General features: G+C 63.9%; 1 protein-coding gene across 1 annotated transcript in view; it reads right to left on the bottom strand.

The window, feature by feature from the left end:
• The window catches only part of MEGF6 (multiple EGF like domains 6), an 83139-nt gene extending 68728 nt beyond the window's left edge, over positions 1–14411 (bottom strand). The window contains exons 1-3 of the mRNA XM_045546576.1: positions 14293–14411; positions 7952–8086; positions 1457–1566 (exon numbers count right to left, since the gene is read on the bottom strand). Of these exons, the coding sequence (XP_045402532.1) occupies positions 1457–1566; positions 7952–8086; positions 14293–14411 (364 nt within the window). The remainder of the gene's footprint in view (positions 1–1456; positions 1567–7951; positions 8087–14292) is intronic.
• Positions 14412–19578: the final 5167 nt, after the last annotated feature.

Below are 19578 nucleotides of genomic sequence, written 5' to 3'. Positions count from 1 at the left end.
TCACAACCTGGAACCCCAGGATGGGGCCCAGTGGCCAAGGCCTCCTCCCCGATTACCCCACGCACCTGCCCAGCCCCGTCCTTCCCAGGGCAAGGCCCCCTCGCCCGCCTGGTCGCCGCCCCTGTTGCAGAGCCCTGGTTGGAGCAGACCCTCCCGCTGAGTGGGGCCACCCTGGCTCCCGTGTCCCTCCTGCCAGCAGGGCCAGCCCAGGGCAGAGCCACCAGGCCCTTCTAAGGCCCGAGGGTCCAGTGGGTGCGTGACAGCCTGGTGCCTGGCTGGCAGAGCTGGCAGGACAGGCCCAAAGCTCACGCCAAGCCAGACTGGGGATGGAGAGAGACCATCACGTTCACTGGGCCCTGTTGTGGCCCCATCGGGATGTGACATTGGCCTCGTGTCCCCAAGTCTCCAGTGAGGAGAGACCAGCCCAGCCTCCAGGGATGGGCCCCACCCCCAGACTCAGGATGGTCACAAGGTGACCGTGAGGGTCAGGAGACCCAGGATGGCTGGACACTGTCACACAATCCTCCATCTGTGAGAGCTGTACATGAGCCCGGCTCCTCCTCCAGCCCCGACACCACGCCCGGGGGCAGCTCCAGCCATGCCCCTGCGTCAGGCCCTCCCTAGGCTGTTGGTCCCACCTCCTCTCCCAGCTGCCACCCCCGTGCCAAGCCCCCTCATTGTTTCTCCCCTCACTAGGGCCACCTTTGCAGGCCCAGGGACCGGCCTCTGCCTCAGCAGGGAAACCAGGCTTTGATGTCTGCCCCACCCCCACCCGCTCCCCCCAGGCAGGCCCTTTGCTCCTCCAGATGCCGGAAGCAGAGGGCTGGGACACGTCAGGGCCACGGTCACAGGGCTGGAGAGGAAGCCCCCTGCTTAGGACCCTCGCGACTGTGGGGCTGGGGGGCACGGCTGGCGATCACCCCTCCCCGCCAGAGCTGCCTCCTCCTCCCTCCTGCCTCTCCTCCCTTCCTGGAGAGCAGTAGTCACTTCCTCCACTGGAAAAACACTGCCCCGTCCCTTCTCCTCCCCTCTCCCCACGCTGGCTCATCGCAGACGGGGACTCCATCCCCCTCTCTCGCCTGCCCCGTGAGGAGGCAGCCGGGGGTCACGGGGACCACCACGGCACGGACCCTGGAGTGGGAGATGCCTGAGCCCAGGAGCACGAACGCATGGCCCCTGGGCCCCCTCGGGTCCTCCCTGATGCCAGGCACTCAGACCCCCTCCAGCGGTGCCCCCACCTGACCCCCGCCAGCCCCGCTCTCCCCACGGCTCCTGACAGCCTTGGCCCGGGAAACTCCCTGCTCCTTCTCTCTTTCTCTTATTCCACTTTAACAGCCTGTGGCGGGCGGAGTGGCTGGACGCGTGGCCCTGGGAGGTCTGGTGTTGCTGTGGGAACGCCCCGGGGCGCAGGGTCTCCCTGCAGGGTGGCGGGTGGGCAGGGGCCGCAGGCACTCACCCGAGAGGCAGCCCTCCTCGCCGGGCTGCCGGGTCCACCCTCGGCAGCACCTGAACACGGTCCGGGCCTCCGTGGCGTAGACCTGCCGGTAGCCCATGTAGTAGATGGTTCTAGAAAAGAAGGGAGAAGGGAAGTGTTCACCATCGCAGGACCAGCACATCTGGCAACCGCCAGCCCCCAGGGACCGACCCTGCACGGTCCCATTTCCCAGCCAGGCAGACTGAGGCACAGGTGCCCGGTGGGGGGTGGGGGGCTCCTGTGCAGCCCAGTCCGGGTGGCGCCCGGACCCCACGAGAGAGGCGCATGGGCCATCCTGTGGCCACAATGATGGCCCCTCACCTGGCTCTTAGCACCAGGCCAGTCTGGGGGTGTCTGGGGAGTCAGACTGGAGGGGCCCAGCCTGGGAGCCAGAATCACTTCTGGAATGAGCCAAACGGGCCTGAGGTGCCCAGCGTGGGCCGGGCAGGTTCAGACCCCAGGCGCTCAGTCCATCAATGAGCTGAAGCCGTTACGACAGCGGCAGCAGGCCCCGTGTGTGCCCAGGTCAGAGGGGAGACCCCAGGGTGGGCAGGAGGGAGGGCTTCCCAGGGCTGCGTGGCTGGTTCCCGGCTCAGGAAGTGGCCGTAGGAAGCAGGTGCCCACGGCCAGAGAGAAAGCAGCTCACCGGAAGGGTGGGGTCCTCCCACCCATCCCCCTCCCCAAGTCCAGAGGCTGCCCCAGACCACCAGCACCACGGGGCCCACAGAGGCCCCACAGCTCGGGCTACCCTGCACCCAGCGCAGCCTCCACGCCGCCCTGCAGACCCGAGGCGGGCAGTCCTGGCGGAGCAGTTGGAGGGCCCTGTCCCCACTGCCCGGCTGGCCCTGCGGCTGCAAACCTGAGCTGCGTGCATGTGGGACGTGGGTAGCCGTGCACACCCCCGCAGGCTCCTCCCGCTGCATTCCACCCAGGGCTGCGCGTCCTTGCTCTTCCTCGTATGGGCTGTGGGTTCTAGGGGGGCCTCTGCCCTTCTGGGAAGCTCCTCTCCTGCTGCCGCAGAGCATGGGCCACCACGGCCGCAGGAACTGCCCGGCACCCCGCCTCCCTCCCGCCCCAGGAGCCCCGACACTCGGCCCTTGCCCCGCCCTGACTGACCTCCCCTCACTCTAAGGACCAGCAGGACGATGGCCAACTGCCCAAGGCGCGACGCCCTGTCTCTCCCTGCTGTGCTGCAGTGAGTGACGTCCCCCAAATCCAGGGCCACCTGGAATGTGACCTTATGTGGAAATAAGGTCTTTGCTGAACTTATTAAATTAAGGTGAGGTCATGCTGGGTGAGGGTGTGCTTTAACCCGCTGATGGTGTCTTTAGAAGAAGAGGGACATTCGGACACAGAGACACAGGAGCAGGCCGCGTGGGGACAGAGGCAGAGACTGGGCGATGCGCCTGCCGGCCGTGGCACGAGGACTGTGGCAGCGCAAGCAGCTGCGGGGAGGCCGGGGACAGGCGCTGCCTTGCGGCCTCCAGCAGGAGCTAGCCCTGCCCACACCTCGATCTCGGGCCTCCGGCCCCCGCGCTGAGAGAGGACAAATGTCTGCTGTTTCCAAGCCCCTGGTTTGTCTGGATTTGTTACAGCAGCAGCAGGAAACTCATACCCAGTCACAGCCTGGCACCAGCCCAAGTCCCATGGCGACGCGGCCTTTGTTTCTGCAATAACAGAACCAGCCGCAGGATGCGGGCAATGGGGGGAGGATGGGGGGAGACAGAGACAGAGAGAGACAGAGAGAGAGACAGAGACAGAGAGAGTCAGAGAGAGACAGAGACACAGAGAGGGAGACAAAGACAGAGACAGAGACACAGAGAGACAGAGAGAGACAGAGAGGGACAGAGACAGACCTGGAGGACGGAAGACAGGCTATCCCAGGGCCCACCCTGCAGCCTCCAGACCCCACAGCCAGCAGCCCTCCCCACCCCCGGCCACTGTCTCTAGGGATGGTGACCAGGGGCCTGGCCAACAGCCACTGGGTCAAGGGCCCTTGAGCCCTGGGAGCGGCCATCTCCAGGTAACAAAACACCTCCCGGCTGGAGCGTGGGAAGCTGGAGGTGGCCCTGGGGACCCCAACCCCACAAACAAACAAGGCAGCGGCCAGCGGGGGCCGGCCGCCCGGAAGCATGAGCGCGTGCACACACTGCACACGGAGCCACTCCGGGAGCGCCTTGCAAAACACCACTTTGGCAGGACATGAAACCACTTGCCTGGACAGAAACCGACTGCGGCAGTGAACAATATCTGGCGGCTGGGAGCGCCGGCCCTTGCGTCGTAAATATTTACCCCCTCTCCCCGGCTGTGGCGGCGCTGAGCTACGTGCTGCTCCCTCGGTCACCGGCCACCCCCATCCCCCTAGAGCGAAAGACCCAAGGAGAGGGCCATTTGGCCTGCAGCCCCCACAACCCCCCGAGGAAAACCCTCGGTCCCCTGCAGCCAGCACCAGCTCCCTCGGGCTGCGGCCGCCACCGGAGCTGCTGCACGCAGGCCTAGGGGTGCAGGGCGGGGGCACAAGGCTGCCAGGCCCGCAGGGCGCCCACTTCTCTGCCTTCCGCAGCCGCTGTCCCACAGTGGAGGCTGCAGTGCAGGGAGTGTGCACCTAGCGGGAGGGACACGTGTGACGGCTCCATGCCCTGGGTCCCCTCCCTCCTCCACCCTTCCTTCTCGTGGACTTCGTTCCTCGCCAGGAGCTCCCAGACTGGGGAGGCCCGTGCTGGCCGTGGGGCTTGTCGGGAAGTGCCTGCCGGGACTGACAGCAAGATCCCCTGGGCACCATGTCTGGCCTCCCGGGTGTGGTCACAGCCTCTCCTGTTCTGGGCCAGGCAGAGCCCCCCGGACCCTGCACGGCCCTGCCTGTGGCCGCAGCAGCCTCCACAGCCAGAGAGCAGCCCCAGCACCACAGGCCGCTGCCCTTCGGACTGCAGGGGACACGACGGCAGGAGCCACCACGCAGCAGCCACACTCGGGCCTGGCCGGGTGCACTTAACCCACACCCCAGCTGCAATCCGGGTGGGGAAACTGAGTCGTAGGCAGGCTCTGCACCTTGCTGGGGCTCACCCAGCCCGAGGACCTGGCTGGGGCCCCTCCTGTGACCCACCCACCCCCAGCTGCCCCCACAGAGCTCAGGAGAAGAGGTGGCTCCTGTCTGTCCAGAGGCAGAGTTGGGGTGCACTCGCTTTGTGGGGCACAGAGCTGCCACCTCTCACCCTTGGCTCCCAGCCCCTTTGCAACTTGCTCCAATGCACCGGAGAGTTCTCTGTGCAGAAGGGTCGTTAAAGGAAGACGAGCTGTGAGCCAAGCAGGCAGGGACCAACCCTTGACAGCAAAGCCACGCGAGCTGGCACCGTCATGCAGCAGGCAAAGCCTGACATTCAGAGCCACATGCGTGGCATCCTCCAGGCCTGGCTGTGGCACCTGCCATGCAAGTCCCAAGCTGGCCTTGCAGGCTGAGTCACTGGCTGCCGTCACCAGCGACGGAGAGGCCTGGCCATGGTGCCAGCCCAGGCGTGAGGCCACGGGGTAGCAGAGGCAATGCGTGTTCCTCGTGCCAGTGCCTGGGGAGCCCCTGCCCTGCCCTGCAGGGGGGACTCGATGACAAGGCCCTGATCACCTGGCCCCTGGCTGAGAGAAGCACCTGCTGCACTTGTGCCAAACCCAACTGAGTCCCAGGGACACTTCTGGAGCCAGGTCCTGAACCAGTGCTGACTCTGTGGAGCCAAGATCGACCGCAGCTCCCTTCCCTGCCATGCCCACCCCTCACCCGGGGGCTCATCACTGCTACACACACCCCAGCCCAGCCGACCCAGCTGCTCCTTGTTCCCTGGGGGCCTTCAAGCCTTGGGACCCCCTGGAGAGAGATGCAGGGACACAAGGGCAGCCACTGGCCTCCGAGAGGTCGGGAGGGCCTCACAGAGGAGGACATATGTGAGCTAGGTTTTGAAGGGTAAATAGGAGTTCAACAGGAGCTGTGTGTCTCACGGCCAGCACTCAGGCCGTGGAGTCAAAGAGGGCAGAGTTGATATTTCAGCCCTGCCACTCACTCCCTGCATGACCACAGCCACAACACCCAGACCCTCTGGGCCTCAACTTCCTCATCTCAAAAACAGAGCTTAGTGGCTGCCTTGCAGAGGATGCAGAAGATGCGGCCAAGCACAGGCAACTGGACCCTCCTGAGACCCGGCTCTCTCCGAGCAGGCGGGTCCAGGGAGCCAGACCACATCAGTGAGGTGCACCGGCCAGGTGAGGGGGCACCCAGCTTCCACCCTGCTCTGTGCCAGGCAGCCTGGGAAGGGCGTCCTGGGCATGGCCCCTGGCACGGGAGGGGCTGTCAGCCCAGCTCACGGGTGAGAAGAGAAGCTGAGACCAGGCTGCTGGGCTGGAGCCTGTGATGGACCCATGAGCCCCCAGGGCACCAGCCCCCGTCTCAGCACCACTCTGTGCCCAGCATGCTCCTGGGTTCCGGTGGGCTGCCCACCCCGTGCCCTCCCCAGGGATGGGGCTGGGCGCCCCCACTGAGATCTAGCGGTGACTCTCCATGTCCAGGACTTGCTGCGTGGCTGCCCAGAGGCCGTCCCCACGGATGCAGGAGGGATGGCACGTGCCCACCTCCTTCACACCACCCAGAGCCCAGCTGGGACACGGGGGCACGAGCAGCTCCAGGTGGACTCGGCTTGTAAGCACTGGGGACTCACGGGCAACAGGCAAGGCTGGGGCTCCGGGTCAGGGACGGGGACTCCCAAGGGGCTGTGCAGGGAGGCCACATGCGGTCTGGGCAGACGGGAAGTGGGGAAGGAGGAAGCCCCAGACACAGCTGCTCCAGGGCCCACAGGGGATGGCTGCCAGAGGGACGTCTGGACAGGACACTTGGGGAAACATCCCCCAGGCGAGCACAGTGGGACTCAGCTCCGGCAGGGGACAGGAAGAGGACGCACAGACGTGAGCCTGGCTCACCCGTCGCCACTTGGTGCTGGTTCCAGTGAACCACACAGGGCACCTCGCGGGCACAGGGTGCTGAGAGGACTCCGGTTGGCGGGGGTGAGAACAGAGCGAAGGGGACCTCAGCCACACCCCAGAGCCTGGCGGACGGGACAGCTGTCCCCCAGGGAAGCCAAGGCAGAACAGCCGTCTTGGGGAGGGAGGGGTGCTGGAGGGCCCCAGACACCTCGAGCAGTGCCGGGGATCCCCTGCTGACACGTGGCCTGGGCAGCGTGGGACTGGGCAGGGGGACGTTCCCCGCGGATGTCCTGGACACGCTGCCCGCAGGCCGAGGAGTCACCTGCATGGCCGGCCCCAGGAGTTCCCCAGCCGGGGTCCCAGTGGCTTCTGGCTGCTTCCAGAAGTGCCCTTCTGCTGTGAGTCGTGGACGAGCTGTGGTTTACGTGGCCTCATTTCCCCTTTGCAAACACACATACACCCACGGGCGCGTGTGGTTCGGACACACATGCGTGTTCTGGGGGAAAACAGGGAGGGGAGATTCCTTCTTTTGCTCAGGGTCACCCAACCTCAGCTTTCCTGACACCGGGGCTGGGTCACTTGGTGGGGAGGGGCTGTCCTGTGACTGCGGGACACCGAGCAGCACCCCCGGCCCCCCCGGCTCACCCCTCAGCAGCCAAACCTGCCCAGGCACTGCCAGCGTCCCGGGGGAGGGCAGAGCCGCCCAAGCCGAGAAGCACCGTTGCAGCCCAAATGCGTTTTCTCCTCCCCTCCCCTGAACACCTACGAACCGTGCAGCAAACAAACATGTGCCATGAAAGCCGCGTCCCGCAGCGGCGCCCGGAGAGACACAGCTGGCGTGGGAGCCCCACACGGGCCACGCGCCCACGGCAGCAGCTCGGAGCGGGCCCGGCTACTCCCCAAAGCCCTGGCCGCGGAGCTGAACACACACCCTTATCTGAGGCCACGCATTCCTGCCTCCCTCCCCCGGACACACGACAGCCTCCGCCTAACACGGCCCGGCCGCCAGCTTCCCTCACCCCCTCTGCCATCGGACAGGCCCGGCAGAACCGGAGCCCATGAAAGGGCAGAGGTATGCAAAGGCACTCCTTAAGTTTGATTTTGAAATAAAATCTTGAGCAATAAACGATATCACGCAGGCTTGGGAACCAGGCCGGGGGCCAGGCAGCGCGACCCCAGCAGAACTCGGCAGGACGTGCACCCGCCTCACCCTCTGACGTGGCCCACGCCCCTCCCCAGCAGGGCGCCCTCCTGCCTCATGGGGCCCCCACCCTCACAAAGCGCCCGGGTGCACGGCTAGGCAGGACAGTGCCACAGCCTGGGAGTCCCCTCCAGGGCAGCCTCACCCCAGAGGGCCAGGAGAGGCCTTGTCCTCAGGGAGGGGCTTCAGATGGGGGGGGCAGGTGGCCCTGAGATGAGGACGGGGCCCCAGCCACAGGCGCCCGGCTCCCAGGTGGTCAGTGCTGCCCTTGGTGTGAGCAGAGCCCCACCCATCGGACCGGGGTCCCCAGCACGTACCTGCGCTCATGGCCGATGCACCACGCCTGTGGCCCGCAGCCGGGCTTCCACACGGGCACCATGCGGCTGAAGGCCTGCACACAGGGCTGGCGGCGGCCCACCAGGGTCAGCTCCTGCTCGGCACACACGTGGGGCCTGGGACAAGGACACAGACAGTCAGCGCCTCAGCCACCAACACCCAGCTGGCACCCGCCCCTCCGGAACACCTGCCCTCGGTGTCGGCCCGTCTGGGGTGGGATCCAGACCTGTGGCCACCCCAGGCCTGCCACGGAGCCCAGGCTCAGGGGCACGGGAGCTCAGAGGGAAAAAGAATGACAGACACGGCACCCCCACGTGTCCTGTGTACTGCCTCAGCACTGCTGCTAACCCCCCGCGGTCCCTGCCACACAGACCCCCCCCCCCCAGCCATCCTCACCGACAGGCAAGGTGGGGATGAGGCACAGGGTCGGTCCTGAGTCCATCTGCCCTCTCACCCCAACCCTTCCCACGTCCTTTCGACACCCTCTGAGCTGGGGAGCCTACCCTCACTGAGGGCAAAGGTGTCTCCACATAGCAAATTCTGGAAGAGGACAAGGGCTCAGAGCTAGTGTCCCTGTGCTGGGTGAAGTCTTGGGGCCACAGGACTCCATGCGGCCCCTGAAGGAAGGAATAGGCTCATCCTGCCCGGCCAAGCTCTGGGCTCACTCTCCAGGACAAGGGCTGGTGCACCCTGCAGGGACCAGAGTCTGCCTTCCACTCTGGGGACACAGCCAGCCTGTCAAGTGCCCCACCAGAGCCCCTCCCACCCCCGGCCACCCCCCTCCCCCAACTTCCCTACCTGAGGTCCCTGCTCGCCTGGGGATACTGGAGCACTGTCCCACCTTGTCACCACCCTCCACGCATGCCCTGTTTGAGGTCCCCCTGCAGGTGGGCCGGCCCCCTGGCTCAGCACTTGGACTCTGCCTGCCCCATCCGGCCACCCTGGCCCGGGGCCAGCCGCCCCCAGACGGATGCTCTCCAAACAGAAGACTTTATTTTTCCTCCTTCCCTTGGGCTCGTGCTGGGTGGAGAGCTTGTCCCCTCTGATTGCAGCCCGCCCCACCATGCCGAACAAGTCGGGAAAGTGCAGACCCAACTCGGCAGCCGGCGAGATGAAAGCAGCAATGGGCAGGAATCTGCCCCCTGGGCGGGCAGGGTCTCCAGCTGCCCACCGTTGAAGGGGACAGACGGTGGCCAGGATCAGAGGCCAGCTCCAGGCCCCCAGTCAGGTCCGCGGGAAGGCAGGGCTGCTGCTGAACATGTCCTGCCAGAGACCTCCTGCGCCCGAAGTCCTGCCCTGGCCGGAGCCTCCCACAGCTTCCCAGACTTCCCATCCCAGGGCGGAGGCAGCGTCATCCCTGGAGCCCAGTCCAGGTGGCTGCAGAGTGAGGACCTCAGGGCACAGGGCAGGGCAGAGCCACCTGGCTAAGCGGGGTCAGGGTCCCCGGGACTCCCCAGTGGGACCTGTGACTGCAGCCTCGCAGCCTCCACGGCCACCTGGGCAGGAGGAATGGGGCTCTGTCACCGCAGAGTGGGGTCAGAAAGGCTCTGCAGTTGCCTCTTCCTGCCAGGGAGAAAACCCACTCTGGGGTGGGAGCGGGACTTCCACAAGCCCACCCATTTCTAACAAGGAGGGACGGGGAAGAGGCAACTCAGCTCAGAAGAGCCTCCTCAGGGCCCAGCACCCGGCTCTTTCCGGACATTAGATCATCAAATCCCCCCAGCTCCCCGGGGAGGAGGTGACAGTGACCCCTCGTGGTCTGCTCAGAGTCATCAGCTACTGAGAAGTAGAGCCAGGACTAAAGGCCAGGCCTCTTCTGCCTTCCCCAGGGGCCATGTCGGGGGCCTAGGATCCTAGGTGAGAATTTGGGGAGAAGGGCAGGGCAGGAGGGTGGCTCATGGACAGAGGGTCCCTGCCTCCACCCTTCCTGGCCTTATTCCTGACCCCAGCCTACAGCACTGACAGACGGTGCCACAGACCCCCAGGGCCACTCTCCCCACCCCCACCCTGCTCTGTGCACCGAGAGGCCGACCTCTGTGGATTACATCCAACAACACACACACACTCACACACACGTGTGCGCGTGCACACACACACACACACACACACACACACACACACACACCACTCTCAGGCTGCCGGCTGCTTTTGGCCAATGGGAGACCAGCAGGAGCTGGGGGCTGGGAAGAGAACAAAGCCAGGGGATATATCCCTCCTGTGGGGTGAGGGGTGGTTGAGGGGGGCTGCCTCGCCAGCCCAGGCTGCAACTCCACTCGCTCTGGGTCTCAGGATCCGCCCCCCCAGCAGCCGTCCCCGCAGGGCTGGAGTCAGCGCCTGCTGCTGCACCCCAGGCGGTTTCGTACCCACAGGCCACCGCGCACACCTCTGTGCAGACCCCGCCCTGACCCCTCATGGGAGGTGCCGCTCTGTCTCCCTCCCACCGACAGATACACTGTTCCCCTGAAAATCAAAAAGTCAGGCTTTAGTGTGACAGTATCGAGTTGGGGGCAAGAGCCAACTTTAAAGAACTTGCATGTGTTAAAAGACAGAATGCAAGATGGGTCCCTCCAGCCCCCCGAGCGACAGGCTCTGTGCCCGGTAGCATCCCGCAGTGGTTCTCAAAGTGGAGTCCTGGGGCCAGAACCAGCAGCCTTTCCTGGGGAACTTGTCAGAAATGCACATTTTGGGGCCCCGCCCTAGACCCAGTAAATCTGGAATTCTGGGGGTAGGACCCAGCATTCCATAGCGATTCAACAATGACTTGTTTTTAACAAGCCCAAGGGGGGATTCTGATGCGCACTCAAGTTCGAGACCCTCTGGACTAGAGCTGGCAGCAAGGTCCCCGTGCCAGAGCCTGGGCTTGAACCTCACTCCCCCCCAGTGACCGTCTGCAGGATGGCAAGTTACTGAACCTCTGCCACAGGGCCGGTGGGAGGAGGAACGTCCCACCTGGCCCTTGGCCATGTCGGGGCCTGGCAGGAGAGGGGGTAGGGCTGGGGGCCCTCCCGGGAGGGCCTCCTTGTCCCTCCTGGATCTCCTCAAACCTCAGTGACCTTGGCTGCCGCTAACCTATGAGATGACAATGCAGAAGGACTCGTCAAGACCCCTTGCCCACCCCACCTGGGCCTGCTCCGCAGCCTTCCGGCACATTCTCTCCAGTCAGTCTCCGGGCCCTGTCCGCCTGGTCCACCCTGCATGGCCCCAGGAACTCCTCCCCCACCACGGCTCTCCCCAGAGCACGAGCGCCCCTGCCATGCTCGGGAGGCCTCTGGCTCTAACCACAGTCAGCATGGACCTCGGCGACCTCAGCCAGCCGCCCTGCCCGGAGGCCAGGCATGGCTGCCCACTCTCGCCCCATCCCTGCACATGGCCCCTGGGCAGACTCAGACCCCCACGGCTCTTGCCTGAGCCCAGCAACATAGAGGATCATGATCGGTGTTCGAGGGAGGAGGGTAAGCGCTGGAAGGATTGTCGGAAGCATGGCATTGCCGTGGTGGCCTCCCCATGTGGGAAGACGGAGGGGTGCGCTGGGGGGAGGGCGGGCAGAGGAAGGCACAAAAAGAAACCTGATCACAGCCCCACGTAGGTCCAGGAGAGTCCAGTAAGATACTCCCCTGACCTCTGGCAGGGTCACAATCACAGGCCTTTCTGCCCCTTGCGGCTGGATCCTGCTCCCGGGCCAGGGGAGGAATGACAATGCCCAAACCACCAGGTGGACCCAGCGTGGCCAGAGGGGGACGCAATCCCTGCTGTTGGGCTATCTGCTCCCTGCAGGGTGGGCTCCTGCAGGGTGAGCAGTTATCCTGGGCCCCAGGGACGGAGCCCCAGGGTGAGGAGGACCCAGGACCGGCGGCAGCCAGCCTCACTGGCTCCCAAGCCTGGCTGATGACAGCCCCGGACACACCACAGAGACAAGGGCGGTCTGCTCAGGACTGTCTCCCTCACATTTGCTTTTAAAGGCTCCATTTTTACCCCCAGATCTCCTCCAAACACCCAGGCCTGGGTGCAGCCAGCATAGGGGGAGCCCAGTTCCTGCCCTGGGCCCACCCCAGACACTGCGGCTGACTCCCACTAAAGGAGACTCCGCCTGCAGTGCCCCCCACATACGCACACGCAGCGCCCAACGCAGCAGCTGGCTTTGGTGGGGGCTCCTGCCCCTCCCCTGCACCTCACAGCCTCGACACCCAGGACAGGCAGGGCACGGGGCCTGCCCAAAGGGGAGCCCCAGGACGGCTGCTTACAGGCCACTCAAAGCACAGTTCCACTCCCTGACTCCCGGCATGGTCGAGCAGCCTCTGAAGGCCCCAGAGGATGTCTCAGGATCAGAGAAAGGGGCTGTTTCAGCCCTCGGGCCAGTGGGTCCACAGAGCTACTTGCAAGACAGGACTTGAGTGTGGAGGGGCCCGGCCTGCCCTGGGGGGGAGCCCTCAATACAATTTGCTGATTGCAAAGCACAGGCGGTTTCTCAGCACAGCGGGAAGCTCAGTGCCATGGAGCAGACACATCTCTGAAATGTCCTAGCCAGGCAAGCCAGAGCGTCAGCACATGGGCAATCTGTCTCCCTGTCCCAGACCCGCTCCTGGAAGCCCGGCCAGCTGCCTTGGGCGGGCCCTGCATGTGGTCAGCAGACGGCCCAGGCCCCAGGACAGAAAGTAAGGCCATTCTTCCAACGGCAGCAGAAATTCACTTCAGAGGCAAAAATAAATAGATGGATAAGCTTTGCCTACTCCAGGGACAGCGCTGAATCCGAACATGCGCTCCGCCAGGGAGGGCCAAAGAACCATCCGCACACCCTGGCAGACTCATCAAGGTCCTCGGGGCATCTGGGCTTCGAGTCAGTGGGACACCCCCCACCGCACCCCCAGCCTCCCACAGAGGCCCGCGACTTCTAGCACTCACAGGAGGTCAGCACTGTTTAAATGCGCCAGCCAACGGTTCAGGAAAACCGCCAGCAGGGGTGCAGCTGCCCCAAGCCAGGCCCTGCCGGCTCAGATCTCTCTGCAAGGGAAGGGTGGACAGGACCCGCAAGGACCAAGCACATCCTACAACCCTCGCCTGCTCCTCTGGGGTGAGGGGAGCAAAAGCAGCTCTGGCACCTCTCCCAGCCACGGCGCCACCTCCTCCCTGCTCCGAACAGCCACTGCCCACTGCAGCCCTACTGCGTGTCCAGGCACGTGCCAGGTGCTACCCTGGGACTCCGGGGTGCCTGTGCCCCTGGAAGCCCGCGGCCAACGGTGTCCCTTCTGAGCTGCAGCACCCCTCCAACAAACTCCTTGGGATCGCAGGACAGAGGAATGCCCCAGAGAAGTCACTCAGAGTCAAGACTCAGGCTGCTCACATTTCTGGATGCAAAAGCCCCAACCCAGGGACAGCACTCCTTTGAAAAGGCCACCAGGAAGTCTTCCTTCTTGGAGTACAGTGAGACCCAGAGTGGGGGTCCTGGGGGTGCAGACTCCCCCCAGCTCCACGCGGAAGCTTGTCCTCTCAGCCCCCAGGGAGCTACAGCTCTGCCTTGCACAGCCAGGTATGTGGCTGGGGGCCCTCCAGCGCCAGGTCCTTTGGGGCAGTGCTGGACGGGGGCAGGGGGGGCCTGAGAACCCCTCCGGTGGCCCCAGAGTGGGGGCGGGGCTGTCAGACAGGAGGCCCTGCCAGGGCCCTTGCACCACACCGGCAGGCTCCTCACTCCTCCTCCTCCTCCACTCCAGTTTTCTTTTGAGGCAACACAGGGCTGGTTTGCTGTTTGAGAGAGACCGCTAAACGGCCCCACCGGGGAATCGTCTTTCAAAATTAAATTCATCTCGGCTGGCGCCCTGACCCTCTCTTCCTGCCCATTCTGGCACCAATTCCCTCTCCCACAGCCCGGAGCGCACGTGTGGAACACACAGACCAACTCCGTCCTGCTCCCCGTCTGGACACCGCCTGCCCTGCGAAGGCCCCCAGACCCCAGCAGGCTGGGGAGGGAAGTGGGAACACGCTGCTCGTTCTGCCTCCTCCAAGCCAGCTCCGGAGCGGGACCCTGCCCGGAAAGGGGCCCGGATTCCTCACCTCTCCCGAAGCGCAGCATCTGCCTGAGCCTGCAAGACCCACCCACATCGCAGAGCAGAGGAGGGGGAGAGCAGGGGGAGAGGAGGCGAGGGGCCCCCGCCGCAGAAGGGCCCCAGACCCAACCCTGGAACCTTGTGTCTCAGCCACCCCCTCCCCAGTTAAAGCAAAGAGCCATTGTTCTGGGCTCCAGGGGACAAAGCCTCGAGCCGGGTCCCGGCGGGCCGCCCAGGGGCCGGGGCTCCACGCCCCGCCGAGCCTTCCCAGCTCCCCTACTCACATGCTGGGCTGCAGCGGGGGCAGCGGCGCGCGGACCGGCACGGCAGGGAGCAGCAGCAGCAGCAGCAGCACCAGGGCCACCGCGCGCCCCGCCGCCCTCGCCTCCGCTCGGACAGGCATCGCGCGCGGCCCCGCGCCGGGTCCCTGCTCCGGCCCCGGCTCACAGGCGGCCCCGGCGGCCCCTCGGAGCCTCCGCCTCCTCGCGCGCCATGGCCGGGAGGCGCACGAGGGCAGCCACAGGTGCCCGGGATCGCTGCAGGTGCGGAGGGCCCGGCCTCCCGCCTGCGCCCGAAGTGGCAGAGCCGAGAGCCGCGCGCCTGGCTCCAGCCCGCGGGACGCTCGCAGGGGGCGGTGAGAGCGGAGAGCTGGAAAGGCCGCCCCGCCCCCGGCACGCCCCGAGCCCGGACCCCAGCCCGGGCCCCGCCCCCGGGACGCCCCGGCCCCGCCTTCTCCCCGCACCGCCACGCCCCCGGCTCGTCTCCGGTCGGGTCCAGATCCTGGCTCCAGCCAAGGCCTCCGCTTCCAGCCCCGCCCCGGCTCCTGGCCCCGCCCCAACCCCGGCCCCGCCCACCATCCTCCCCGTGTCCGCCCCCCACCCCCAGACCCCTGCGAGGCCCGCTCATTTCAGGCCGAAAGTCCCAGGTCCTGACCAGCCCGAGTGACCAACCCAGGCTGGCCAAGTGCCAGCAACATGTCCCACGCACCCCTAACAGGGAGCTGTCAGCGGGATGCACCCCAGTCCTGGACCTGGGGGACAGTCCTCAGCCTCCTGTCTTAAGTCCCACAGGGAAGCCAGCCTGGGCTCGCCCAACCTCACCCCTGGCACCTCATCCTCTCTCTCCCTGGGCCAGGCTGGGGGGCGGGTTTGGGGAAGAGGGTGGGCAGCCTCTGCAGCCCCCTTCTTGGCACCAACATTGCTGGTCCTCAACCACCTCCTGGGCATTTTTATTTTTATTTCTGTGCAGTGTTGTTGGACAGTGGCCTGGAGTGCGTGGGTGTGGGGGTCCCACCAGCCACAGACTGGGGAGGGGGCGGGTGCTGGACAAGCCTCCTGGCTCAGAATTGACTTGCTCCAGGGGTGAGGGCCAGGTCTGGTCCAGAGGCTGGACGAGGGGTCCCTGGGGTCTTCCCTCTGCACTTCCAGAAAGGCTACTGGAAGTACAGAGGGAGGATCAGTCCAGGTGGGACCAGATGGGGACCAGGAGTCAGCCCTGCATGAGCCATGTGGAGGGGAGCCCCTGCCTGCCCCAGCTGGAGAGCGCAGGGCCATCAGCCCCCAGGCAGCTGCCCCACCTCCACTGCACATGGCCTGAGCGAGGGAGGCTCACGATCCCCTGCTCCCCACAGCACTGGAGGGAGCCCCTGGCCGGGAGGGCTTGGGAAGTATCCAGATGCAACAGGGCCCCCCCCAACACACACAGGCTATCTGTGCCCTCCACCCTGCCTGGAGGGTTACAGTTGTTTTAGGGGAGGTCCCTGTCAGGCCAGCCTGCACTATTCCTGCTTTTCGGGGGCACCCTGGGTCACCCCACTTGCAAACTGCAGATCTGGGACTGAACACAGGCCTGGCTCCAGGCCCTCTGCTCAGCCCCGTACTGCACAGCTTGTGAGTCAGAGGGAACAGTGAAGGGCACAGAACAGCCAGACGTCCCGTGGGGTGAGGCCGCTGTCACCTGGAACGCCAATCCCAGGTTGGTGCCCAGCTTGCTGAGGCTCCAGACTCTACTGCCCGCCCCTCCTTGGGATCAGGGTGCAGGGCCCGGCCCAAGCCGAGACTCCAGGCCCACTTTCCTCCTGGTCCGCCCTGAAGCCCTGGCCTCCCCAGAGAACCTCCCGGCCCCACCTCAGCTCAGGGCTGTCCTGCGGGTGTCGGTGCAAATCTGTGAGTGTCTCCTCGCCCTGAGCACCGCGCACTGCTTTCCCGTCTCCACATGTCATCCTTCCTCTTCCAGAGCCAGCCAGTGTGCGCCGAGCGACCGGTTAACACCTTCCAAAAGTTCCCCGTTCTCTGCTGAACTCCATCCTGCCCCGGGATGACTCATTGTTTCAGAAAGTTCTCCAGCTTATCGGAGGAAGAAGGAAAGAATTCGGATGGATCCTGTGGGTTAGAAAGGCAGAGTCTCTGGCCAGGGGAGGATTCAGGTTTTTGTGTGAAACATAAAATCAGGGGGCCCCGTGGAAGAAAAGCAACACAAAGGAAGTGATTTTGCTAATTTTACAAAACTACGTGCCCCCGTGTGTGCCCGTCTAGGCCCCACTCCCGGCCTCCGCCTTAAGGGCCCCTGAGGCACAAGCTTTACTGGACTCACGGGGTTCTGCCTGGTGAGCCCCTCTGTGCCGGGCGCCGAGCCCAGCTGCTGGGTGAAGAGTTCTAGGCAGGTGCGGGGCGAGCAGGCAGGCGGAGGAAGACAGGCGCTTCCTGCTGGAGGTCGCTGTGGCTCAGGACCCCTGCTCTGGCCCCGAGACACGCACAGCCTTCCCCACACATCGCAGTGGCGGTGCAGATCCACGGGGGCGGGCTACGGTCTTCCCAGCAGCCACACACAGAGCCCCTGTCCCCAGGCACAGGTGTGGGCACATGAAACCCTCCATGCAGAGCCCCTCTCAAAGCAAAGCCCCTCACTCAGGCAGGTGCAGGGGAGCAAGCCCCCTCCCTAAATCTCACCCCCCTGCACCCCTAAGCCCATCTGCTCTGCCCAGCCTGGCGCCCGAGGGCGGGAGCAACAGCCGGGCATCTAAATGGGAGGTGTGTCTTTTTGCACATGTGACCAACCAGCCACGGAAGAGGGTGCTTAGACTTCATATTTGAAAAAAGCAATCAGACCGTATGAATGTGTTGTTCAATACACTTCTACATGTGGGTTTAGCTCATGATAAACAAGTTTTCTTTTACAGTAATCAAACTAAACAGCATAGTGAATATTCTCCAAGAGCTATCCATCTTTGTCCATTTGCATAATGAGCACTTAGCTTAGAGAGTTCACTAATGTGTTACTCTTTCTTGTTTATTGAATGTTTTGCATTTATTTATTTCATACAGAATTCACCCTGCTGTGTGCTGTCCGGGGAGGATCCGACTAGTTAGCCGGCTGTTCAGGTTCACGGCCAACCTGCTTCCCCTGCTGTGAGACAGCATCTCAACCCAGCTCATCACACAAGTCTCTGGGTGACCCCACCGGTTCCGGTTCTTACTTCAACCCCACATAGCTTCACTGCTTTCCTTGCACCACTGGAGCAAGACAGAAGCCCCTGCACGGTGATTCTGACGGTGTCATGCTAACACCACGCGTCAGTGACGGCACCGCAAGGGCCTCCCCAGCACACCAGTTATGTGGGTGGTTCTCGGCCATCGTTCTTGCAAAGGAGTTCTGGGTCAGTGTACCCAGTTCCTTCAAAGTTGCACTGGACTTTTAATTGCAATTGCCTTAAACATATGCATTAATTTCAGAGGAACTGGCATCCTCACAGAAAGCACGCTTCGGGAAGGACAGGGATGCAGCAGGAGGTGCATTCTCTGACCAGCCAAAGGAGCAGCAGGAGAGAGAGGGGGCAGAGACCCCAGTGCAGGACACGGGTGTTAGGACCCGCCGGCCCCCACACCAGACCCATCAGGCCTCCCTATTGTCCTCTTCCCAATGGCGGCATCCCATGGCTTTAGATGCCCACTGGTGACAGCTGCAGCTCAGGACGGGCTGTGGCTCAGCCCGGGTTCCGGTCCCAGCCCCAATTCCCGTCCCAAAAGCCTCGAGCGAAACTGTAGCCAAACATCCTGATTCCACCTTTAGGACTTGCTGACGCCACTGCCAGGGTACAGACAGGATCTGGTCATCACAGTCCTGAGCATTCGTGGGGTATCTGACCCCTAATGTATGATGCCCACACCCAGGCCCGGAAGAGGCCCCGAGCCATGGTGCCTGGCGGGGGAGCCGTGGCCCCCCCACTGCACACACCTCCCTGTCCAGGGGTCTCAGCCCTCCCTCCCTTCTTCATCCGGCCGGGCGGGACACCCAGGTCTCCACTCCTGGGTCACATATGGAATCGGCTCAGTTGGGAGCCTCACCCTAAACAGACGTGAGGAGTAGACACGCTTCCATTTTTACATCCGGCAAACGATCACCCTAGCTCACCTGAAAAGCATTATTAAGACACACTACTTTTCAATGTTCTTGTCTCATTCTCTGCCAGAGGTAATAAAATCCGACTTTGGACCAAGGGAAGCAACATGGGGGGCAGAGGACCCAAACCACAGGGTTGGCGGGTAATTCCCGGCGCTGACCGCAAAGCACACTGTCCCACCCCAGGGCACTGGCTGCTGGGCGGCCTCCCCTCCAGCCGACTTGGACCCCTCTGAGAGGGGAGGAGACCCACACAGGGGAATTCAAAGCATCTTTTGAAGCTTCCTGAACTAACATGTCTGTCAATCCAAGAAAAAATCCAGCATCCTGTCTGAATTGTTACAGACACTTCTCCCGGCAGGAGACGGAGCAAATGAGTTAATGTGGAAGGGGCTTTCAGCCCCTCGGTGCACAGGGCCCACGGCAGCCTCTGAGGTCAGTCTGCACGGTGGCACCTCACTGACTCCTGCCACGTGCCACTGTAGGATGACGCTAAAATCCAGCATCGCTCTGCCACAGCGGGGACAGGGAATGGTCCAGGGACAGCAAAGCATCACACCTGAACCCTGCACCCAATTCCTAACTGGTTCCTTGAGAAGTCTTTGGTTGGCTGAAGTTCATTCTAAATCTCCTGATTTGCCCCAGAAGAGAAAGTAAAACGAAAGACCAATCTACATCAAACTTAAAGTGGGCTGTGTGACCCAGCCTGGAGGGTGACCTGGGTCAGAGTCCAGTCTGTCCCACGCGGCTGCAGGCCTGGGTGAGCCCCCACACCTTCGTGTGCCTCGGGACTGCGTGGGTGCGGTGTGCACAGCACAGTGGCCTCGGAAGCGGGCTCCTGCTCCGCACTTGGACCAGCAACCTGCCGGTTCTTGTGACCAAGTGGCATCTGAACACGCAGGCCCTCCCCTCCCCCAGCCCTGCCCTGCACCTGGGGCAGCACCAAGGACGAAGTGAAGGTGCTTTACTTCACCTGCTAGCCCTGAGAGCAGAAATCCGCATCTGTTCACACAACACTGCCAGGTGTTGGGGACACAGCCATGTATGGGTTGAAGAGGGTCCCCCAAAGAGACAGGTCCATGTCCTAACCCCCAGTACCTGGAATGTGAACTTATTTGGAAAAAAGGTCTCTGCAGACATAATGAAGGATCTGCAGATGAGATCATCCCAGA

The sequence above is a fragment of the Lemur catta genome, chromosome 3 (genome assembly GCF_020740605.2).
Source record: "Lemur catta isolate mLemCat1 chromosome 3, mLemCat1.pri, whole genome shotgun sequence".
NCBI lineage: Eukaryota > Metazoa > Chordata > Mammalia > Primates > Lemuridae > Lemur > Lemur catta.
This window is presented reverse-complemented; position numbering and strand designations above follow the sequence as displayed.